Here is a 22,662-nt window from a genome sequence, read left to right as displayed (position 1 = left end):
AATACATTTTTCTTTGACAACATTAAAATGCAATAGTCAGGTATCCGAGCTAGCTATTATTTTCAACACTCCCTCTTAGCTAGAGAGGATATCTGTCACTAGTCATGATCCATTCATGACTTTCATCTTGCATTGCTCGCAAGGATGAATGTATAAGCTCCATAGAGTATACCTACAATAAAACACATAAATACCATGAACTCATTTCATGATGTCCATCTTGCATTGCTCGTAGAGGATGGATCCACCTTGCATTGCGCGCAGAGGGTGGAAGAGGTCTTACACCTCAACCTTATCCTAGAGAAGGATACAATGTCACCTTGCATTGCCTGCATAGGGTGACTCCACCTTGCATTGCCTATAGAGGGTGGAGGATGCAAACTAAATTGCATCACTAAGATTAAGACTCCCTCTCAATCAATGTTGTGTTCTCCACAATTCCAAGCTTCTCTTTGAAGTACTCAAACTTCACTCGAGCTAGAGGCTTGGTGATAACATCTGAAACATGTTCATCAATGCTGATATATTTCAGCTGGATGGCACCTCTTTGTGTCATATCACGAACATAGCGATAATGAGTTTTCACGTGTTTTGACCTGTCATGAAACACAAGATTATTAGACATTTTAATACAACTCCGATTATCACAATAAATAATAGTGGATTCCCAAGGTTGTCCAAACAACCTAGCAAGAAGCTTGCGAAGCCAAACTGATTCTCTAGTTGCCACACTTGAAGCAATGTATTCAGCTTTTGTAGTACTCAATGCAACTAAGGATTGTTTCCTACTGGTCGAAGAGATCATAGCAGAACCCAAGCTGAAACAAATTCTTGAAGTGCTTTTCCTGTCAATAACACTTCCAACCCAATCAGAATCAAAGTAGCCTTCTAAATTGATCACTGTGTTGATTGGATACTTCAACCCATAGCCAACTGTTCCACGCAAGTATCTCAGGATGTGCTTGGCAGCCACCAAGTGAACATGTTTTGGCTAGTTCAAGAATTGTCTAAGTGTACTCACTGCATAGAAAATATCTGGTATAGTGTTAACTAGATACATTAAGGATCTAATCAATTACCTATACTCGGAAGGATCTGCAAAATCAAAATTAGTTGTAGAAATACTCAACTTCTTCAAGTTAGTTTCCATAAGAGTAGACTAGGTTTACAATCCATCATACCAAATCTTTTCAATATATCAATAGTATATTTTCCTTGACTTAGAATAATTTCATTAAGTCTTGGCCACACTTCTAACCCTAGAAAGTAATGCACTAGGCCTAGATCCTTCATTTCAAATTTAGTAGCTAATTCTTTCTTACACCTAATGATGAGACTATCTTCACTAGTTAGGAATAAATCATCCACATATAAAATCAGAATTAACATTTCACTGTTAAATACTTTAAAGTAAATGTTAGAATCAACATCATTCTTACAAAACCCTAAACTAACCAAGTACTTATCAACTCTTTCATACCAAGCTCAAGGAGCTTGCTTGAGGCCGTAGAGAGTTTTCTTTAGTCTGCACACATGAGTTTCTCTATTATGAATCTCATAACCTTCAGGTTGTTCAATATAGATTTCTTCCTCAATAACACCATTAAGGAAAGCAGTATTTACATCCATCTGACGTAACTTCCAACCTTTGGCTGCAACAATAGCTATAATAGTTCTAATGGAAGTATATCTAGCAATAGGAGCAAATATTTCTTCATAATCTATGCCTTCTTTTTGAGAAAAACCACGAGCTACAAATCTAGCTTTGTATTTCTCTATACTACCATCAGCAACATGTTTAATTTTAAACAACCATTTGGAAGAAACAATAGACTTACCTTTAGGTCTAGGCACAATATCCCAGACATCATTCTTGATGATGGATTGATCCTCTTCGTCCATAGCTAATTTACATGTTTGCTGGTTCATAGCTTCTTCTATGTTGGATGTTTTAGTCTCAATTATGTTGCACATCGTTGCAATATAGTTTGAGAATTTCTGAGGTCTCTTACTTTTTCTGAAAGTGCCACTAGGAGCTGCAAACTTTTCTACATCTTGGATTGTGCTCCTAACCCAAAGTGGCATTTTCTTGCTAACTACAATATCTCTAGGTCCATCAGTTGGATCCATAGGCTCAGGAGAATCATCATGCTCAATAGGTTCGGGAGGCTCAATAGGCTCCCTTTGAATCTTAGGGTTATTATCAACATCCATATTTTAATTATCATTAACTTCTTTGTCATTATCAATAAGAAAACCTTTAGATTTCTTGAAAACAATATTTTATTCAAAGGTGACATCCCTACTTACCTCAATATACCTTTGACCGGGAATGTAGATGTGAAATGCCTTGGAAGATTCATTATATCCAACAAGGATACCCTTCTTCCCGGAAGGCTCTAGCTTAGTCCTCTTTTCCTTTGGCACATGAACATAGATAGGACTTCCAAAGATCCTAAGGTGGTTGATATCTGGTTTGACTCTACTGAAAGTTTCCTCGGGAGTTATGTTCTTCAGGACACAGTGAGGGCATCTATTATGAATGTACACTGTAGTCTTGGATGTTTCAGCGCATAAGAAGGTATGCAGGTCCTCATCGTGAATCATAGCTTTGGCTGCTTCAACAATGGCTCTATTCTTTCATTTAGCTACATCATTTTGTTGAGGATTGTAGGGGACGCAAAACTCCCTCTTAATTCCTGTCTCTACACAAAAGTCATTGAAGCCACTTGAGGTGTATTCACCTCCATTGTCAGATCTTAACACTTTAATCCTTTTACCAAACATATTTTCAGCTAGGGCTTTAAATTCATTAAACCTACTTAGTACTTCATCAGATTCTTTAGATTTTAGAAAGTGAATCCAAGTCTTTCTAAAAAATTCATCTATAAATGTAACATAGTATAGAAATCCACTAAGTGAAGGAACAAACATGGGTCCGCATAAATCAGAATGCACAAGTGCTAATTTTTCTTTAGCTCTACTTTCACTTTTATGAAATGGACTTTTAGTGTTCTTACCTAATACACAACTTTTGCAAGTATCATCATGAAATTGACTAAGTTTAGGCATACCTTTAACCATCTTTTCAAGTGAAGGAAGTGCATGATAGTGAAGATGGATGAGCCTTCTATGCCATAGCTTGGTAGATTCAGAAGCTTCATGAATGAGTGCTCGAATGGGGTTAGTTGAAAGCTTATACAAACTATCATATCTATTTCCAATAACACGAGCAGATTTAATACTAGATTTCTTAGGCCATGCAAGTACTTTACCCTTAGAAAATGCTCTTTGATAACCTTTATCTTCTAGGGCTGAAATATAAATTAAATTCCTCTTGATTCTAGGAACAAATAAAATATCACTAAGAGGCAAGGACATGCCAGATTCTAAATTTAAAGAAGTGCTACTAAAACCTCTTACCGAATACTAAGCATCATCACCAATTACCACATGCAAGTTGGACTCTTTCTCCATCAAGTCTGAGAGATGCTCTCGATATCCCGTGATGTGTCTAGATGCACCACTATCTATCAACCAAGTGTTACTATTGGTTGGCACATTGCTGGACAAGGCAAAAATGAAGAGGTGGTTTTCATTATCCTCTAAGTTTGCAACTTCATTCACATTGTCCTCTCCTTGCATGGGCGGATTCTGACATTCTTTAGCATAATGTCCAAACTTGTTGCATATGAAGCAATGGACACGTGAAAGATCCCTTGGCTTCTTCCTTGAATCATAAGCAGGAGGTCTGAAGTCTCTATCTCTTTTGAAGTCGTTCTTCTTCCAATGGCCTCCCTTTCTTTTAACATGTTGAGATGCAAGCACATGTTGATCTCCTCCATGAGTGCCTTTATGCATTCCTCTAGCAGCAAGGTGTGACTCCTCTTGAATGCAATTTGACCGGAGGCGATCAAAGGAAGGGAATTCAACTCTTCCACTTATGCTTTGAATGAATGGATCCCAAGAGTTAGGAAGACTATTCAGAGCAATCATGACAATACCTTTGTCCACAACTTTGCTTCCAATGGCACTGAGTTGGTCCTTCAATTCTGAAATTTTCATGAAGGACATAACTGAATCTCCTTTGCTCATTTTGACTTGAAGAAGTTGTTGTTGCAATGTAAGTGTTCGACTGATGTTGTCGATCTCATATATCCCTTCTAGATGTTTAAACATCTCTCAGGTTGTCTTTAATTTGGAGATAACTGGAACAAGATGATCCTTCACAGAATCAATAAGGAACTTCTTTGCCTTGAGAGCATTCTTCTTGAATTGCTTTAGCTCTTCCAGATCCGAAGGTTTAGTCAAATCCTTGTCTTCCACAAACTGTAACAACTCTAATTCTTCAAGAGCAAGGAGGACACGAACCTTCCATGATGTAAAATTGAGGGCACCTTCAAGCATGTCCTCTACTTTCAGACTTGTAACATCATGCAAAACTAAAACAACAAACTGAAAGTGAAGGATAACAAATAATCTGATTATTTAGAATGAACCTAAAGCTCTAATACCATGTTAATTTTAAGCAATCAGATGTTAATTTTAAGTAATCAGATTATAACATACTATAGATGAACAATAACAACAATGAAAACACAAGACAAAACACACCAATACCCTGAGAAAACCTCCCTCTTGGAGGTGAAAAACCTAGCCACAAAGTACAATATGTATTATCTCAAATGTACGCAATTACAAGGCAAGTGAACTTATCTCAGATTGTTGTCCAATCAACAAGTTAGCAGATCTCAATTTCTCTTTACATAACAATGAAGATTGCAGCCCTTATCAACAAGAGATGACTAAGGAAGATCAACACTAAATTCGCACAAGAAGTGTCTTCATCAACTTCGCATGATGATCTTGATAGTTTCACCTTACAGTTAGCCTTAATAACTGCGCACAATAGATATGAAACAATATCGCATGAGAGAGAGAGAGAGAGAGAGAGATCTTGGAGAGCAAATTACATTTGTGGGAGATGATGATTGATAATGACTTCATTTGCTATTAGTTTTATATCCAACCTTTGGCGCTAATACCCCAAGTCAGCTTGCATATTAATTAATTAATTTTCCATTTATTGCCTTCACGTTACATGAGTTTGGGCCCAACCCTAAGTTACATTTATTTGCCTCCACGTTACATGTTTGGGTTCAGCCTAAAATAATTCGAATTACATGAGAGATAATACATTTGTCTTTGACAACATTAAAATGCAATATTTAGGTATCCGAGCTAGCTATTATTTTCAACAAACTAAACATAACTTTCTACTCAGGACTCGAAATCGCAATTCGTTTAACTCGTTGGAAAGGTCTCCAAGAGTTGGAGGTGACGTCCCGAAAGAACGTGCCTACGACAACATTCCAAAGGACAAGACAAAGTTTCAAGGGTTGAAAATGCCCCGAAGGCCGTCAAAAACGCCAATTACTAACATGTAGAAAAACTAGAAAAAAAATATGAAAATGTTTTTTTTCAATATTTCAAATTTTCTTCTGATCATTACTTACCCCTTGAAAAGAAATGGTCCCCATTGCATCAATACTCTGAATGAGATGAGGAAAACAAAGTTGAAGTTGTTCTCTGGTAAACCACTTTCCTTGTTGAGCAATCTGCCTTGCTCGAACCACTTTGTACAGATAGATCTGGTGTTTGAGTGTTTTTACCATGGTGTTCACAATCCGATCACATTGGAATGGAGAAGTTGTACCTGGATTCAATTTTGTAGTGGAAATTGTTTCTGCCACATCTGCAACATCTAATAGTGGAGGAAAATATGGCTTCAAGAGTTCCACATTGAAGACTGGATGAAGACCCAAAAATGGAGGTAAATTGAGCTCAAAAGCATTATCACCAACTTGCTTGATGATTGTGTATGACCCATAATGCAGAGGATGAAGCTTCCTATTAGCACCCTGCAATCGTTCCTTCTGGATATGCAACCACACCTTGTCCCCAACTTGAAAATTATGAGGAGCAGTGATAACTTTAAGAAACCCCCTCTCAAAAAATTGTATAAAATCTTGGCGAATATTTAATTTTTTCAAAAAATAATAATAATTTTTATTGGCGAATCTTTCCTTTTTTAAAAGAAAAATATTAATTTTATTGACGAATTTTTTTATATCAATTTTTTTGGTACAAAATATTGGTGAATCTTGGAAAATAATAAGAGGAAGCATTAATTACTATTGCAAATCCTTTCATTAAAAAAAAATCTTTTTTATAGAATAGTAAAGGCCTGAAGGTGAAAAACATTAATGAGTTTAAGGGGTAGACACTGCTTTATTTAGTTTCTACAATTAATTTAAAATAATATAATAGCCCTCTTTGTATTTTGTGAGATAAAATGTACAAACAATTTGTAATACTCATGGGGCCAAAAATTTCTTTTAGACCATTGATTCTCATTGAGATCAACAATTCAAAAGCAATTTCAAACCCCACGAGCATTAAAACTTGTAGGTACAATTTACCTCATGGAATACAATGAAGGTCATTAGATTATATTTTAAATCAATGGTGGCAACTAAAGATTGTTGATATAACTCTAAAGTAACTAATAATTAAGATATATTGTTGGTGAATTAATTTAGATTTCTACAATAAGTTACAAAATGTTGGTGAATCTAATCCAATCATGTATCGAATATTGTTGCGAATCTTTGAGTTAAAAAAATTAATTAAATAAATTCTTTGGTGATTTAAATAACACTAAAATAAAAATTTGTAAAAATGTGGCGATTTGGGTCACCTTAAAAGTTGAACTTATTAGCCAAATTTTGATTCCAAAATTTCAAAAAATAGCCAATTGGCGAATATTAGCCACTAAAATTTTCACTAATGAGGAGTACGATGCTCATCATGTCTCTCCTTATACTTCTTATTGGTATGCTCAAAGATTTCATGAACTTGTTGCAGATGATTAATTCTATCAATGAATTGTGTTGCCTTATCTTCCTCCTTACCAACACGTGGAACTAGATCAGGTTGAATAAGTGGTATGGCAACATCCATGGGTGCAAGTGGTTGATAACCAAGACAAACCTCAAATGGGTTGTGACCAGTCAAACTGTGAATTGCCCTGTTGTAGCTATGTTGAACATATGGAAGACTTTCATCCCATGTGTGGGGATGTTTTGAGTGATACATGTATAGGATGTGAATGATCATCCAATTCACTACCTCTGTTTGAGGATGGAAAGTAGTAGAATTTGTTAATTTTGTGTCCATCTTCTCCCATAATCTAGACCAAAAATTACTAAGAAACCTGCTGTCCCTATCTGAAATAATAGTATTCGGCAGACCAAAATGAACCCAAATTTTTTCAAAGAAAAGCTTTGCAGTGTCCTCTGCAGAGATTGTCTTTTTACAAATCATTATTACTACCATTTTTGAGAAACTATCTACCTCAACATACACAAATGTGGCATCTTTTGGTGGCAGGAAGACCAGACATAAAGTCCATAGAAACTGAATGCTAAGGTTTTTCAGGGATAGGAAGTGGTGAATACAACCCAAATTTACAATTGGCAAGCTTAGCAATAGCACATGCGGTGCAAGCTTGAATACATTAAATGACATCATTTCTCAACTTTGGCCAATAAAAATACCTTTGAAGTATAGCAGTAGTCTTACCTATGCCAAAATCACCAGCAACCTTACTATAGTGAGCTTCCCATATCAACTTTTTGCGTTTTGCATTGGGCACATAGATTTGGCCAAGGTGACAAAGCATTCCATCCTGCAAATAGAAGTCATTCACTTGATTTCCCTTCACCAATTGATTATAAACATCTGCAAACTCAACATCATTCTCATACAAGCAAGCCCAGGCTTCAGTTTGATGACCACATGAGTCCAATACCATACGTATTGCTGCAATCGAAGGCCTACTCAAATAGTCTTCTACTTTGTTAGTGCTTCCCTTCTTGTGGCGAATATTGAGATGAAATTGTTGAAGATAGGTTGGCCATCGTTGATGTCAATCGTTCTGCAACTTCCCATGTGTTTGCAAAAATTGAAGAGGTTTGTGGTCTATGTGGATGACAATCTCCTTACCCAAAATATAATGTTTCGACTACATACACCCTTGAACAATAGCATACAATTCCTTGTCATAAGTGGCATACCGATGCACTGTATTAGAAAAAGTCTCACTATGATATGCAACTGGGTGACCATGCTGCATGAGGACTGCTCCCAGGGCATATTATGATGCATCCATTTGTATTTCAAATGACTATTGTAGCTCAAGAAGAGATAAATCTGGTGCAGAACATAACCTTCATTTTAACTCCTCGAATGCTTCTTGTTGAGCACTTGCCCATTTGAACTTTTCTTGTGTTCCCCCCCACAATGACTGATTTAGAGGCCAAGACAAATGGGAAAACCCCAACACAAATTTGTGATAAAAGTTTGCCAACTCGAGGAAACTTCATAACTTTGTGAGATTTCTAGGAGATGGACAGTCTTTAATCACTTGTATCTTCTCAGGATCAACATGGACACCCTCATTGTCAATAACATACCCTAAGTATCTAATACTTTGCAAGCCAAAGGAGCGCTTTTCTTTGTTTGCATAAAGCCCATGATCTTGTAAAGTTGAGAGATTTTTTTCCACATGTTGCAAATGTTCCTCCCAAGTTTTGTTGAAGATGAGTATGTCATCCAGATATACCACCACAAAAGAATAAGTGAACAGTTTGAGTACATCATTCATCATTCTCATGAATGTCGTTGGGGCATTTGTTAGACCGAAAGGCATCACTAGCCATTCAAACAATACCTCTTTAGATTTGAAAGTTGTTTTCCACACATTAACTAAGTCAATTGGTACTTGATGGTATCCCGATTTCAAATCAATTTTTGTGAAGAATCAGGCCCCTCTAAGCTAGTCCAAGAGGTCATCTATCCGGAGAAGTGGATACCTATTTTTGACTGAAATTTTGTTCAAGCCTCTAAAGTCAATACAAAGTCTCCAAGTTCCATCCTTTTTCTTTGCCAGAATAATGGGATTGCCACATGGTGATGCACTTGGACAAATACGTCCCTTCTCAATCAATTCTTGTATTTGCCTCTTAATTTCATTATTTTCTAATAGTGATCTATGGTAGAGTGGTTCATTAGGCAATGGAGTTCCTAGTATCAAATCAATAGTCTGTCTCACTTGGCAGTGTGTAGGTACCCCAATTGGTAACTTAAACAAATTCTCATATTTTATTAAAACTTGATCCATTGATCTTTTCTGCAATGTTGTGGTGTTTGTGATGGAATGGGCATTATATACTGATTTCTTTTCTTCTTCAGAATGAATCATCAATAATATGAATCTTCTTGTTTTGGCAACCAACCTCCTACATTGTTTAGCACTAATCAAAGAGGTAGAGTATGCAGGGCTTACCTCTGGTATTCAGTATTTCTGCTCACCTAATCTGATTGTCATGCTGTGAGGTCTGGATTCATAAATACCATGGCCCTGGTACATATATGGTTGTCCCAATAGAACATCACAAACATCTAAAGGAGCTACATCACAAATTACCTCATCTATGAAAGGCTTTATAGAGTATGAAAGGCAACACTATTGGTGCACTTGAATATCTCTCCCTTGACTTACCCATCCCATTGAATAGGGTTGTGGGTGTGTTGTTCTTTTCAGATTCAATCTCTTCATAGTCTCTGCTGATATTAGGTTCTTTTGACTTCCACTATCAACAATAAAGTGCAGGCCTTTTCCTCTGACCCACATCTGTGAATGGAACAATCTTTCCTCATCCTCCCGAGGCAATATCTTTGTAGTAGCTATCTTTGCATATGGATCAGCCTCAATGACCTGTTCATGACTTTCTTTTGTGCAAGATTCTGCCACCTTAGGTTCTACCTTGTCCTCGTGCATCTCCATCATTAAATTTCCTCATGCGTCTCCATCATTAAATTTTTTATGGTTCTGCAATCTTTTGTGTTATGAGAGGGACTCTTATGGAATTCACACCACATGTCATTCTCTTGTGCCTTCTTCATACCCCATTCCTTTTTCGGTGGTGAATTGAGAGAAGATTCTTTGGAGGATTGTTTCCATGTAGTTTTGCCACCTTCACCCTTCCATTTGTTGTTTGTGACTTTGTATTTGAATTTCTCCTCAATTTTTGTAGCAAATTTATATGCACTAGGTAAAGTCTCTATGTTCAGGAATTCCATTTCAGTTTTTGATATACTTATGGAGTCCACTCTGATATTTCAAAACTCGGTGCTTCTCACAATCTTTGATGCCAAGTTTTACTACTAAAGCATGAAACATATTAGTATATTCTTGAACAATTTGGTCCTTTTTCTGTCGAAGCAATTGCCACTGCATATATTTCTGTTCATATGTATCTACAGGAAAATATTCTTCCTTTATGTGCTCCATGAATTCTCCCCATGTGGGTTTTTGATCAAAAATAAAAGTACTGCCAGTTTTTGCTGCCTTGGTTACTAACTTTGCTTTCCACAAATCATTCACATGATTTTCAGCTTTGAGAAGAGCGAAAGTTATTTTCTCTTCATCTGAAAACTGGTTGACAGAGAAATACCTTTCCAGTTTTGAAACCCAATCATCAACAACATCTATATCAATCTTTCCTTGAAATGTGGGTATATCAAAATTCACTTGCACCTTGAATGGTGTATACCCTGTGAATGGTGGGTTTTCTTGTGACCCACGACTTTCCAGTATTTGCTTAAACTGCTCCATCATTTCTTCACGTTGTTTTGTTAATGCATCTGCAACCAACGCTTTAATGTCATCGTCGGTCTGCAACTTAGCCATCTGCGATCGTATGCGCCTCAAGGGAAGGTAGTCTGAAGGATTTCTTGTTTCCAACCCCAATCTTTGATATGTTGATCGCGTGTGATATGACATACAGGAGTGAACTTGCTCTGATACCACTGATCCGAATTATGGATTCGGATGACAACACCTGAGTGAGAATCTGCGGTATTGTGGATTTGTTTACATGAACAAGGTAAACACAGAATTGAAGCAAGCCAAAAAGTAATCTATTCAATTCAAAAATCCAAGATATATTAGTTCATGAGATTCCAAGGGAATCGAAACCCAAGAGTCATATTTGTTTATTTATATAATAAAATCTAAAACTACGAAATTTTCAAAAAAACTATATGAAATTTTGTCCTAACTTTAACTAGACATAACTTTCTACTCAAGACTCGAAATTGTGAGCCGTTTAACTCGTTGGAAAGGTCTCCAAGAGTTGGAGGCGAAATCTTGAAAGAACTTGCCTAAGAAAATGTTCTATAGGACAGACCAAAGTTTCAAGGGCTAAAAATGCCTCGAAGGCCTTCAAAAACGCCAATTACTATAATATAGAAAAAAATATGAAAATGTTTTTTTTTCAATATTTCAAATTTGCTTATGTTCAAAGCGGGAAGCGGGACGAGTGAGCAAGAAGCCCCTCCAAATTTAATTTTACGGATCAAAGCTTTTGAACTAATAAACGACATCAAGGCTTGCCATGTCATGTCTTGCTCAGATTTTGCTGATTTGGCAGCTCAAGATTCCGTCGGAGAGTTAAGTTTATTGATATTTTTTTAGGATGTTAGAGCTAAAAGGAAATATATAAATCTAATAGTATTAAATTTAGTATTACTAATTTAAATCTTTGTTTTTTAATAATTTTTTTATAAAGAGAGCTGCACATTTTGTTTTATTATAAGGAAGAACCCGATTAGACATTTATTATTATTTTTTTGCAGATCTTGGGTATTCCTCTTTTTGTCACATTGGATTTTGTCTCCATTAAATGCTTTGGAGGTTTTTTTAAATATTTTATTATTATTAATTTATTTATTTAGGTTGTGATATTTTGCATGATTGGTATAGTTAACAGAGTTTTTATTAAGTAGAACTTTTATTAATAAAAATTAGACCATTGACTATCGAATTGTTTAAATCACACATTAAGCTTACACTTTTACTTTTAGATTTAAAAATGTTAAACTGACTGATATTTTATAAGCTTAATATATTGTTTAATGTGTGTCACACTAAAAATAGACTTCTCCAATTAGAAATGACCTCCTGTCTCACAGCTATTAGTCACAAGTTCTAATATCTTCACAGCTATTAGTCACAAGTTCAAATTCCTTAATTAGATATGCTATATACCATTAACCCAAAAAGAAATAGCCTATTTCGTCCCCTCAACCACATCGTTGTACCTAGCGCTCCTTATCTGGATTTAATAGGGGTCCTCAGTTAGACTATGCTTCGAATGGAAAGGAGCCCTACTATTGGGAGGATGCTATGTAGTAATTGGGACAGCCACAATAGATCGGTTGCTGTGTGACTTCCTCCGAGTGGGTTTCAGAGCAGGGGTTGTGAAATCCAACAGTCTACAGGGTCAAGATGGCAGAGCATAACAGACCTGTTCAGAACCAGAGCCCATCGAGCGGGGGGCACCGCTTTTCTGCTCAGATTCAAATGTGAGTTAGCTCTTCCTCACCTTCCTTCATTAGATGCGGAATGGACGGGTTTTGGACAGGATCTGTGAGTTTGATGCTTCTTAGCAGGCTCTTCTCAAGATTGCTTGAAAGGACGGTTCTGCATTAGGGTTTTCTATCCCCTGCAACCACCACCTTTCTGGGATCAATTTCCCCTGTGTAGAAAGTTTGGGACCTTCCTACATATGTTTATCTAAATATTTTAATCACAATTTTTAATATAAATACTATTAATATTATATATGTTGATAGTTGATTTAATAGATAACTTTGTATTTATTTATGATTTTTTTTTAAAACTAGTATTTTCTCAATACCAAGAAATAAATTGAAACCTGTAAATTAAAGTTAAACCATCTTTCCATTTATTTGAATCAATGGCTTGCATGACTTTAAAGACACATAGAGTAGTTCTCAAGTAAAGCTTTGTTATTCGCTAATGAAAAATGACATGGCCACATTATTTATTTATTAATAAATGGCTCGCATTTAATTAAAGATTCCCATTGTTCTAAAATTCAACAGCTTGAAAAAATAATCTTCATTAGTATCATTTAATTTATAAATTGCACCATATTAATGGTTTAGTATAATTATTTATAATAAGTTGTATTTATATGTATTTTTTATAAAATTTTATAATAAATAAACAATTAATATATTAAATTGATATTTTAATCATTATTAAGAAATATTTTATAAAATTCTTATTTTATTTCAAAGATTCTTATTATTCATTTGTTAAACAATTTTTTTTTTAATCAGTATAACTTTTAAACATTTATTCATCCATAAGAATTTGGATTAACACAATGTAAACAAAAGTGTTATTTTGATAGGAAGAATTATCAAAGTCACTTATTGTATTTTAGTACATAAAATCCACTAGACATAATACTAGCAATTGCACCTTGGTATGCAATAGGTACGCCGAAGAGGTGTGGAAGATTAATAGAAAAATTATGGTCTTTTACATACTATTATGTAGTACATGAGATCAATCTGTAGGAAATTTAGAAAATAATGTTGATGTAACAAAAGTTTTAACGGAGAAGTGATGGTTTCAAACAAACTCGTGTCCACTTACAAGGATCCAAACATAATAAAATAAAACCTTTGAATTAGGAAAAAAATCAAGCTCCATTACCAATAGGCTCACGAGAGAGAGAGAGAGAGAGAGAGAGAGAGAGAGAGAGAGAGAGAGAGAGAGAGAGAGAGAGGAAATATGGTGAGGAGAGGGAGATATTGAAATATAAAGACAGAAATAGGAAGTGACACATAGAGAGAGGTAGAGGGAGGGGGAGATATAGGGTTGAGATATAGATGATGAGATAGAGTGATATATATACAGAGAGAGAGAGAGAGAGAGAGAGAGAGAGAGAGAGAGAGAGAGAGAGAGAGAGAGAGAGAGAGAGAGAGAGATTAGCAAGATAAAGTGAGATAGATGTAGAGATAGAATAGAAATAGAAAAATAGATATGGAGAGTGAGAGAAATAGTTAGGATATAAAGAGGGAAGGATAGATAAATAAGAAGAGAGAGCAAGGTAGATAGAGATATAAAGGAAGATAAAGGGAGAGAGATGTAGAGATGAGTGATAGACAGGAGAATAGGGAGGGAATGTGTGTGTGTGTGTGTGTGTGTGTGTGTGTGTGTGTGTGTGTGTGTGTGTGTGTGTGTGAGAGAGAGAGAGAGAGAGAGAGAGAGAGAGAGAGAGAGAGAGAGAGAGGGAAAGATAGAGAGATAGAGGCAATAACGAGGAAACAATGTGTGTGATAAAGAGAAAGATACATAGAGATGGATATAAATATAGACGGGATAGAGGCAAAGTAGAGAGATAAATTAAAATAAAATTTTAAGATATGATTATTCTAAAATTATTAAAATTTTAATAAGACAAATAATTACAAATTAAATTATCTTAATAGATTTTAATTATTATTTGTCATCTTATAAATAATTAAAATAATTTCAAACTTAAATCTAAAGTAAATATTACAATAGAATAAACTAAATGCAAAGTCAAAATATATCGAAATCTACATATTAATAAAAATAATAATTGCGACAGTAGATGAAAGTGATCTTGTCACTAGTGATAACTTTAAGAAACCTAATTTATTTAAGCATGTGTGGAGGTTCGCACCTTCTAGGGTTTCAGAACAGGGTTCCAAGGAACGAAAGATGACGACAAGATGACAGTGCATGATGGCAGGGCGTGGCAAGGCTTCAAAGTAGGGTTGTAGGGAACGAAAGATGGTGGCAAGGTTTCAATGTCCCCCATCAGGCTCGCCAAGGATAGTCAAAGGATGCCCCTCGTTTCGGCCAATATTCAAAATTTGACATCAACCCCTTTGCCAAAATCTTCAGGGATAAACCTTTTATCAAACCAGTTTCAAACTTACCCTCAGGAAACTGATGGTTGGATCATTTCACATGTCTACAAGACCAGTCAGATTGGCCTGACACTTTTTTCAATAGTCCTCTTGCTCATCTGGCCCGCTCATTTCATTCCCATCCCCACAAAGCAAACAGTAACCTACAGAATCATTTGAACTCCAACACCTACATCCAGGGAGCTTCTCTCAACCATGGGGCTCGTAAGGTCCCTAGCTAGAGGACACCTAGGCCACCGTCCACCTTTTCAAAAATCATTCGGGCAAGAAAAAAAATTCAAAATTCATTTGGGTGGGAATTTTTTTTTCAAAATCATGTCAAAAAGCTTCCACTTTCGAATCCATTTCGATCAAAACACCAAAAGAAACAACCGATTTTTGACATCTGGGAAGAATCTCCATCTGTCCCTCATCAGCCTTCTCTCAAGGATTGCCTCACCGAAGGGAAAACTGGAGTAGACCAACAAGCAGATCATGGAGATCCCCTCAAGTCGAAACCAGCGCACTTTGTGTGGAAAAGAAAACAGGCAAAGTTTAAAGAGACAGACTCCTCTTTCCCCATTTCGACTCGAGCTCTGGTTGAGAACACCTTCGCTATCAAGATATCCTTTCCTAACCACGTTCTCTCCCAGTTGGTCTCTTTTCTCCGAAAATCGGCTCTCATCGATAAGTTTAGTTCTTCAATCCCTCTCCAAACTCCGCTTTCATGGGCAAATAGTCACTGGTTGGGTCTTCGTGACATTTTCTTCATCGACAACCATTCAAAGTTTTTTATAGATCTGTTTTCTTCATCTGAAGATAGAGATGCAGTTCATAAAAACAAAGGCTAGTTTTGTCAAGGGGCTGGTCTTTTTATCTTATCCTGGATTCCAAATTTTAAACCAGATGCTAATCTTTGTAGATTTTATCCCCACTAGATCTCTTTTTCGGGTTTGCCTTTGGACCCGGATATTGTGGAGACCATGGCCAATCAACTAGGCATCTTTGTCTCTCACGATCTTATACCCTTTGAAACAATCTAGAGAGATGTTAGGGTCTGCCTTCTCCTTGCCTCAAATAAAACCCTACCAAAACACTTAACCATCACATCAAAATGGGGTTTGTGGCATCAAGACATTGTATTGGATAATTCATCTACAAATATCAACAACAATTAGGCCATTTCATGAATTCCTATAGTGGTCATGAGCGCTCAGAGCTTTTAGTCTGTAAAAATCACTGCCTAGACCCTCTTCTATGTACTGCCCATCAGCGTGAGGTAGTTTTGTCTTTTGATCCTGTACAATCATGTAATGATCCCTCTGAACCTCAAGCTGCCTTCAATTTTGAACCATCCTATGTTCAGTGGATTAATCAGTTGACCCATTTTTTTATCATGTATAGCTGGATTCTTTATAGCTATAAATCTACCTCCACGCCCACATCGGTTCTCCAATTATGTGACAAAAAATCTGATGACAGAGAAGCTATAGTTCTGGACCTAATGTTCAACGAATCACCGGTTGATATCCAGAATTTAATGCAGAATTTATCAGTTTCAGGGATAGTTGTCTCAAATAAGGAGGGTCATATCCAAGAAGTAGCAAACGATATCCTATCCACTTTAGCTGCCACTATGATTGAGGAAATTGTAGAGGAGGAAGGTGTTAGTATGACAAATGTAATGTGTCCCTTATGAAAAACAAGGTGTTGTCGTTCAACTACTAACATCTCATATAAAGGGAAACTCCCCTTGGAAATAAGGCAGGAAGAAATGGAAACCCCTTCACAAGATGGTGAGACAAAAAAATTTATTTTTGACTATGCACAATCCTTATCGGTTGAGCAGAGCCACAGTTTGAAATCAGATGGCTTTACAACCCCCAAAAAGAGAGGTAGGAAACCAAACTCCGTGAAGATTCAAGAAGAAATAGAGGCAGGTGTACAGATTACTCTAGACGAAAAATTTAAAGTATCAAAAAGAATTACAAGGAGTGCAAAAGGCACTCCCTCTTTACAATGAAAATGATTTCTTGGAACGTCAAGGGCATTAATGCTCCTGGCAAAAAGAGGGAGAATCAAATCTCACCTTGATTCTTCAAAGGCTGACATCTTTTTACTCCAAGAAACGAAACTATCATAGGAAATGTATCACAAAATAGTGGTTAAATGGATACAATTTGGATCGGCCCACATGCAAGGTGTTTCGGCCTCAGGAGGATTGCTTACATTATGGAATCCTAAAAAGGTTCAAGTTCACTTATTAGAACAAGATCATAACTAGCAAATGTTGAAAGCGGTATGCTATGACATGGCCTTTACGATATTCAATGTTTATGGCCCCATCCCCACTCAGGAAAAGAAAGACCTATGGGACAAACTGACTCTGTTACTCCAACAAGAAGAAGCACAAAATTTCATCATTGGAGGAGACTTTAATGCAATCTTGTCTCATAAGGAGAAACAAGGAGGAATTTGCCCACCCCCACGATCTATGCAGGATTTTCTAAGCTTCACCATAGAAAACAACTTATTGGATGTGATCCCTAATAATGGTCTCTTCACATGGACTAACAAGAGATCAGGCTTCCTTCAGATTGCAGAGAGACTCAACAGGTTTTTCATTCCCTTGGAATGGCACCTTAATCAGGTCAGTTATTATTCAAACATTATTCCTATTTCTGAATCAGACCACTTCCCAGTCCAAATTGTCCTTGAATGGCAAAAACAGAACCCTATGTCGTGTTTTGGCTCCTCCTTCAAGTTTGAGCGCGTGTGGTTTAGACATCCACATTTTTAGGCTTTATTAAGACAATGGTGGGTATCTGCCCCTACATGCAGTGGAACAAAGATGTTCCAATTTTTTAAGAAACTTCTATTTATTAAGGTCCAGGCTAAGGAATGGAATAGAAAGACCTTTAAGAATGTTTTTGCTAAAAAAAAAATCATTGCTCAACAACTAGAAGAAGTTAACCAAAACATAATTTCCAGGGGTTTGGATCAACTCCTGCACTCTACACAGAAGGATCTTCAAAGTGAGTGGGAAGAAGTCTATAAGAGAGAAGAAGAATACTGGAGACAGAAACCAAGAGAGCTCTGGATGAAGCAAGGAGATAAGAACACAAAATTCTTTCATGCTTCCACAAAACAAAGAAAAACATCTAATGTTATATTCTCAATCAAGCATGAGGACTCAGGGGTATTGATTAAAAATTTAGCAGATATTCAAGAACAAGTAGTAAAGTTTTTTAAGAATATTCTAGCCCCCCCCCCCCCCCAACCTTCTAATCTAGATCCTTTTTGGAAGGATAATGCTGAGCTTCTACTGCAATCTATCGCACCTCTGATCTCCAACCAGGATAACAGAGTCCTACTGGCCCCCTTCACTATGGAGGAATTCCACAAAGTGGTATTTTCCTTTTCCCCAGATAAAGCCCCAGGTCCGGATGGGTTCACCGCCCTCTTTTTTCAAAAATATTGGGATGTGATTGGTTTTGACCTCTTAAAGGTAATGGAAGAATCTGGGAAAAGGGGACCAATGCTAAAAAATTTTAATGCAACAAATATTGTTCTCATCCCAAAAACCCCTTCCCCATCATCATTCATAGAGTTCAGACCTATTTCTCTTTGTAACACAATATATAAGATTGTAACTAAGGCCATTTACCTTAGAATGCACTACCTTATACCTAAGATCATCTCGCAAGAACAAGGGGGTTTTGTCCTTGGTAGGGAGACTATGGAAGGAGCCCTAGTAGCGCATAAGGTTTTACACTCTATCCATGAAAGCCATCAAGAAAATTTTGTTATCAAACTTGATATGATGAAAGCATACGACCAGGTTAAGTGGGATTTTATTTTAAAAGTATTATCAAAATTCGACTTCTCAGACAAATGGTGCAAATGGATCAAAACTTGTATAGATCAGGCGCACATTTTTTTATTCTAATAAATGGACATCCATCAGGGTTTTTTTAGGGTACACAGGGAATAAGATAAGGCAACCCTTTGTCACCTTTTCTCTTCATTCTCATGGCAGATGCCTTGAGTAGATACATCAATTTTCAATCTTCAAAAGGGCTTTGGCTTGGTGTCACTCTTCCAGGTACTTCAATAACAGTAACTCACTCTCTTTTTGTTGATGATACATTGTTATTTGGTAAGTCTTCTCTAAAAGAAGCCAAGCTCATCAAGCAAACACTGGATATCTATTCTTCTGCTTCAGGTCAGAAAATTAATGCTGCCAAGTCTAAGATTTTCATTTTCAACACACCTTCAATCTTGCACTAAGAATATGCAATACTTTGGGCTTCTCAATGGACCATTTGCCATCTTCCTACCTTGGCATCCCCTTTTTTATGGGATCAAACAAACCGTCTTATTGGTCTGCTGTCATTGGCAGAATCAAGGCGCGAATCTCAGCTTGGAAAGTAAGGTGGATTTCACTATCAGGTAGAATCCTTCTTATCAAGTCAGTGCTAACAGCAATACCGAACTATTACATGTTTGTCCTCAAAGCTCCCTCATCCGTCATCCAACGATTGCAGAAACTCGTTAGAGATTTTCTATGGAATAGCAATATGACAAATGAAAGGAAAATCCCCTTAACCTCTCTAGAAAATATGGCATGCCAAAAATCCCAAGGGGGGGGGGGGGGTGTGGGACTTCACAATTTGAAGCATCACAACAAGGCCTTTGGAGGGAAACTGATTTGGAAAATGTACACTAACCCTGTCTCCAAACGGTGCTAGATTATGCAAGCTAAATATTTGGACAACACTCAATCATCAAGAGTATTGACAATTTTAGACCCTCCAAAGGGGTTTGCTATTTGAAATTTTATGATGGATTCAAGAAATCTAATATCTAAGTATGTTTCATGGGAAATCAATAATGGTCTCAGTGCTAACTTCTGGATAGACTCATGGTGTGGGCATCCTCCTATTGCTCAATTGGATAACATGGAAGACATTATGAATATAGCTATAACTCATTGGGCTACAAAACTGAGTGACTATGTGTCTGCTGTAGAAATATTTTCAGGGAAAATAATCTGGAAAGATCCCACTCTTCTCCCAATATCCATCCAACAACCTTCCTCATTGGCCAATATTTTATTAAATAGGACAGTTATCATGTCTAACATAGATGATGTGTTATTTTGGGAAGCTTCAATATCAGGGCAATATTCAATTAAAGAAGGTTACAATGCCTTACAACAGGGTTGCAATAGTAAGGTAAGTAGTCGGGCATACTCTTTCTGTTGGAATGACATTGTTTTACCAAAAGCGGGTTGTTTTGCATGGCTAACATTGAACAAAAGAATCCTAACAGCAGAGAGATTTAAAACTAGGCATTAGACAAGCTTTTAATTGTGTATTTTGTGACTTAGAGGAAGAATCAGTTGATCATTTATTTTTACATTGCTCCTTTGCCTCCCAATGTTAGTTCTTCATCATGAATAAACTCCAAGTTATGTTTCCCTTTCCGAAATCACTGTGGGATATGTTTAACTCTTGGCCTCTTTTATTTTCTACATCAACCCTCTCAGGCATTTGGAAATGTGCTCCTGCTCACATTATTTGGCCCATTTGGTGGGAGAGGAACAAAAGAATCTTCAGAAAAACATCCTCTTCTCTGGATCAAGTTTTGATCAAATTGGAAAATTCGATTGTAGAAATCATAAATTCTTCTCTCACTAATTCCAAGGACTTCTAGTCATTTACCCGGTGGGATAAGGTAATTGCAAAATCATGGCACGGTATTATTTTGCCAATAGGGATTCCCCCGAATTGGTCCTCAGTTCATGTGAGAGATAGGTCGTCCATAAAATGGGTACCCCCAACACCTAATTTCTTTAAGATCAACTTCGATGGCTCTTCCCATGGAAACCCAAGGAAGTCAGGAATTGGAGTTTGCATTCGAGATCAATTTGGCAAAATGTGTGTTTTCCAAGCTTCACCCACCCCTCCGGGTAAGAATAACTTGGCGGAGGCAAATGCCTTACTAGCCGGTCTGGTGTTAGCAAGGAAGTGTGGCTTCTCCAATATACACATAGAAGGGGATTCATTAGTTATTATCAACTCAATTACCTAGAAAAGATCTAAGACCTGGAAGCTATCTTATGTTCTGAAGCACACCTTGGATCTTCTCGATACTTTCTCGGACTACATTGTCAGTCACACACTAAGAGAGGGAAACTTCATTGCTGACATGTTAGAAAATATGGGCTGCGATGGCATTTCAGTGAAGTCGGTTGAAATTCGTACTAAACTGTCTTCTTTTCCCAAATTGCTCGAATTAGTATAAAAGGAAAGTACAACACTCTTATGACAAGCTACTTCCTATTAAATACTCGTATGTAAGCATTTAACCGGTGCATGTGAACAAGAAGGCTGACAGGACACTTGCATTTATGCTTTTAAATGCATTTTGTAGATGGTATGTATGGAACTTTAGTGCGAAGTACCCGAGGATTTTCATAACATCACTTCACACAAGGCAAAATAGACTTAGGCCTCTCACACATCCCCTCGACTACATTATGGTCACAAAATTAATGTAAGAATCACAAACATGATCCTAAAGTCCGATCATTTATTGCACTTTGAAATGGTAATTTTTGTTTATAAATGGAACTAGCCTGCTCTTACACACACAACTCTCAGCGGAAATTTTCAAAAATTTAAATTTTGAAGTATCTCAGTGCTCTGCAATATGGAGAACGACTCTTGTGGAGGATGCAGGAAAATACACTAGGAGTATATGCCATGGAACGACTGGGTTTCAGTGCAAATTTCAGAACCTTCAGCGGCTTTTCATGGACACATCAATGACATGGACCTCGACCAACTTTTTCTTCTACACAATCCACAATTGAAAAGAGCTATCAAAGACTTCATCGGTGAGGAGATGTTATCCTCTCAAGCCAATAGGATTCTGTATCCCTATCAACTTCTCAGTTCCTTTCTGTCAAATGCTCTGGATCTCTTGCAATCTATTCCTCTACTTGAACTAGTGTTCTTCAAGTTGGTAAGACAAGATGTGCTTGCTCCGGCCTCATTTCATGAAGCCCTGGCAAAATATAATCTATGGTAGGGGTCGAATCTCCTTGGGGGCCTCTTCCCATGTCACTTTATTCAATCTAGCCATGCTTACATGGTACTCTATGATTGAATAAAACATACCCTCGAATGACAAAACTTCCACCACGTGAAGAATGACCTACATCAATTCAGCAGACAATTGGACGACCACATTATGCACAGAGTCAAAATTAAAGTTGGGGCTCTAATGGAGATCCTGGAAACAGAAAATGTTGATCCCTATTTGCCAATTTTGCAACTTGTGGAAAGGGGACGAGCTACAGATAGGGTTCTAGACCTCAACATACCGGTGCAGGATGAAGCCATGGGATGGACTACCTCCTTTCTGCCCGCCTTCGATGCCCCTGTAATTCAGACCCAGGAGGACGCTGCCATGGACGAGTAAAGTTATTCTGGCTTTGTTTTTTGCTAATTAGTGATGCCCTCCTAAATGGCACAAGATTAGTCTAAGATCAATCAACACAAAACACACAAAACATTAGTGTTAGTCAATCGAAAACTAATCTAAAAAGGCATACCAAAAGAGAGACTATAAGCATGCAAGCATATTTAACTATCAAAGCAAACATGATAAGGCATCTCCAAATACCTCCTAACATACTCTTAGTTCCTTCTCCCTTGTTCCTCTCCTCTCCAAGTTCCAAAATAGTGTAGCTCTCAGCAGCTTTTTGCA

The 22,662-nt window shown here is 37.0% G+C and overlaps 1 protein-coding gene across 1 annotated transcript in view; it reads left to right on the top strand.

Moving 5' to 3' along the window:
- Positions 1-22,374, top strand: part of LOC131051711 (pentatricopeptide repeat-containing protein At5g59600) — a 30,515-nt gene extending 8,141 nt beyond the window's left edge. Inside the window, exon 3 of the mRNA XM_059220496.1 lies at positions 22,152-22,374. Coding sequence (XP_059076479.1) covers positions 22,152-22,374 — 223 coding nt within the window. The remainder of the gene's footprint in view (positions 1-22,151) is intronic.
- The last annotated feature ends 288 nt before the right edge of the window (positions 22,375-22,662 follow it).

The sequence above is a fragment of the Cryptomeria japonica genome, chromosome 5 (genome assembly GCF_030272615.1).
Source record: "Cryptomeria japonica chromosome 5, Sugi_1.0, whole genome shotgun sequence".
In the NCBI taxonomy this organism is placed as follows: Eukaryota; Viridiplantae; Streptophyta; class Pinopsida; order Cupressales; family Cupressaceae; genus Cryptomeria; species Cryptomeria japonica.
The sequence above is the reverse complement of the archived record's forward strand: the minus strand, read 5'-3'. Positions and strand labels throughout refer to the sequence as shown.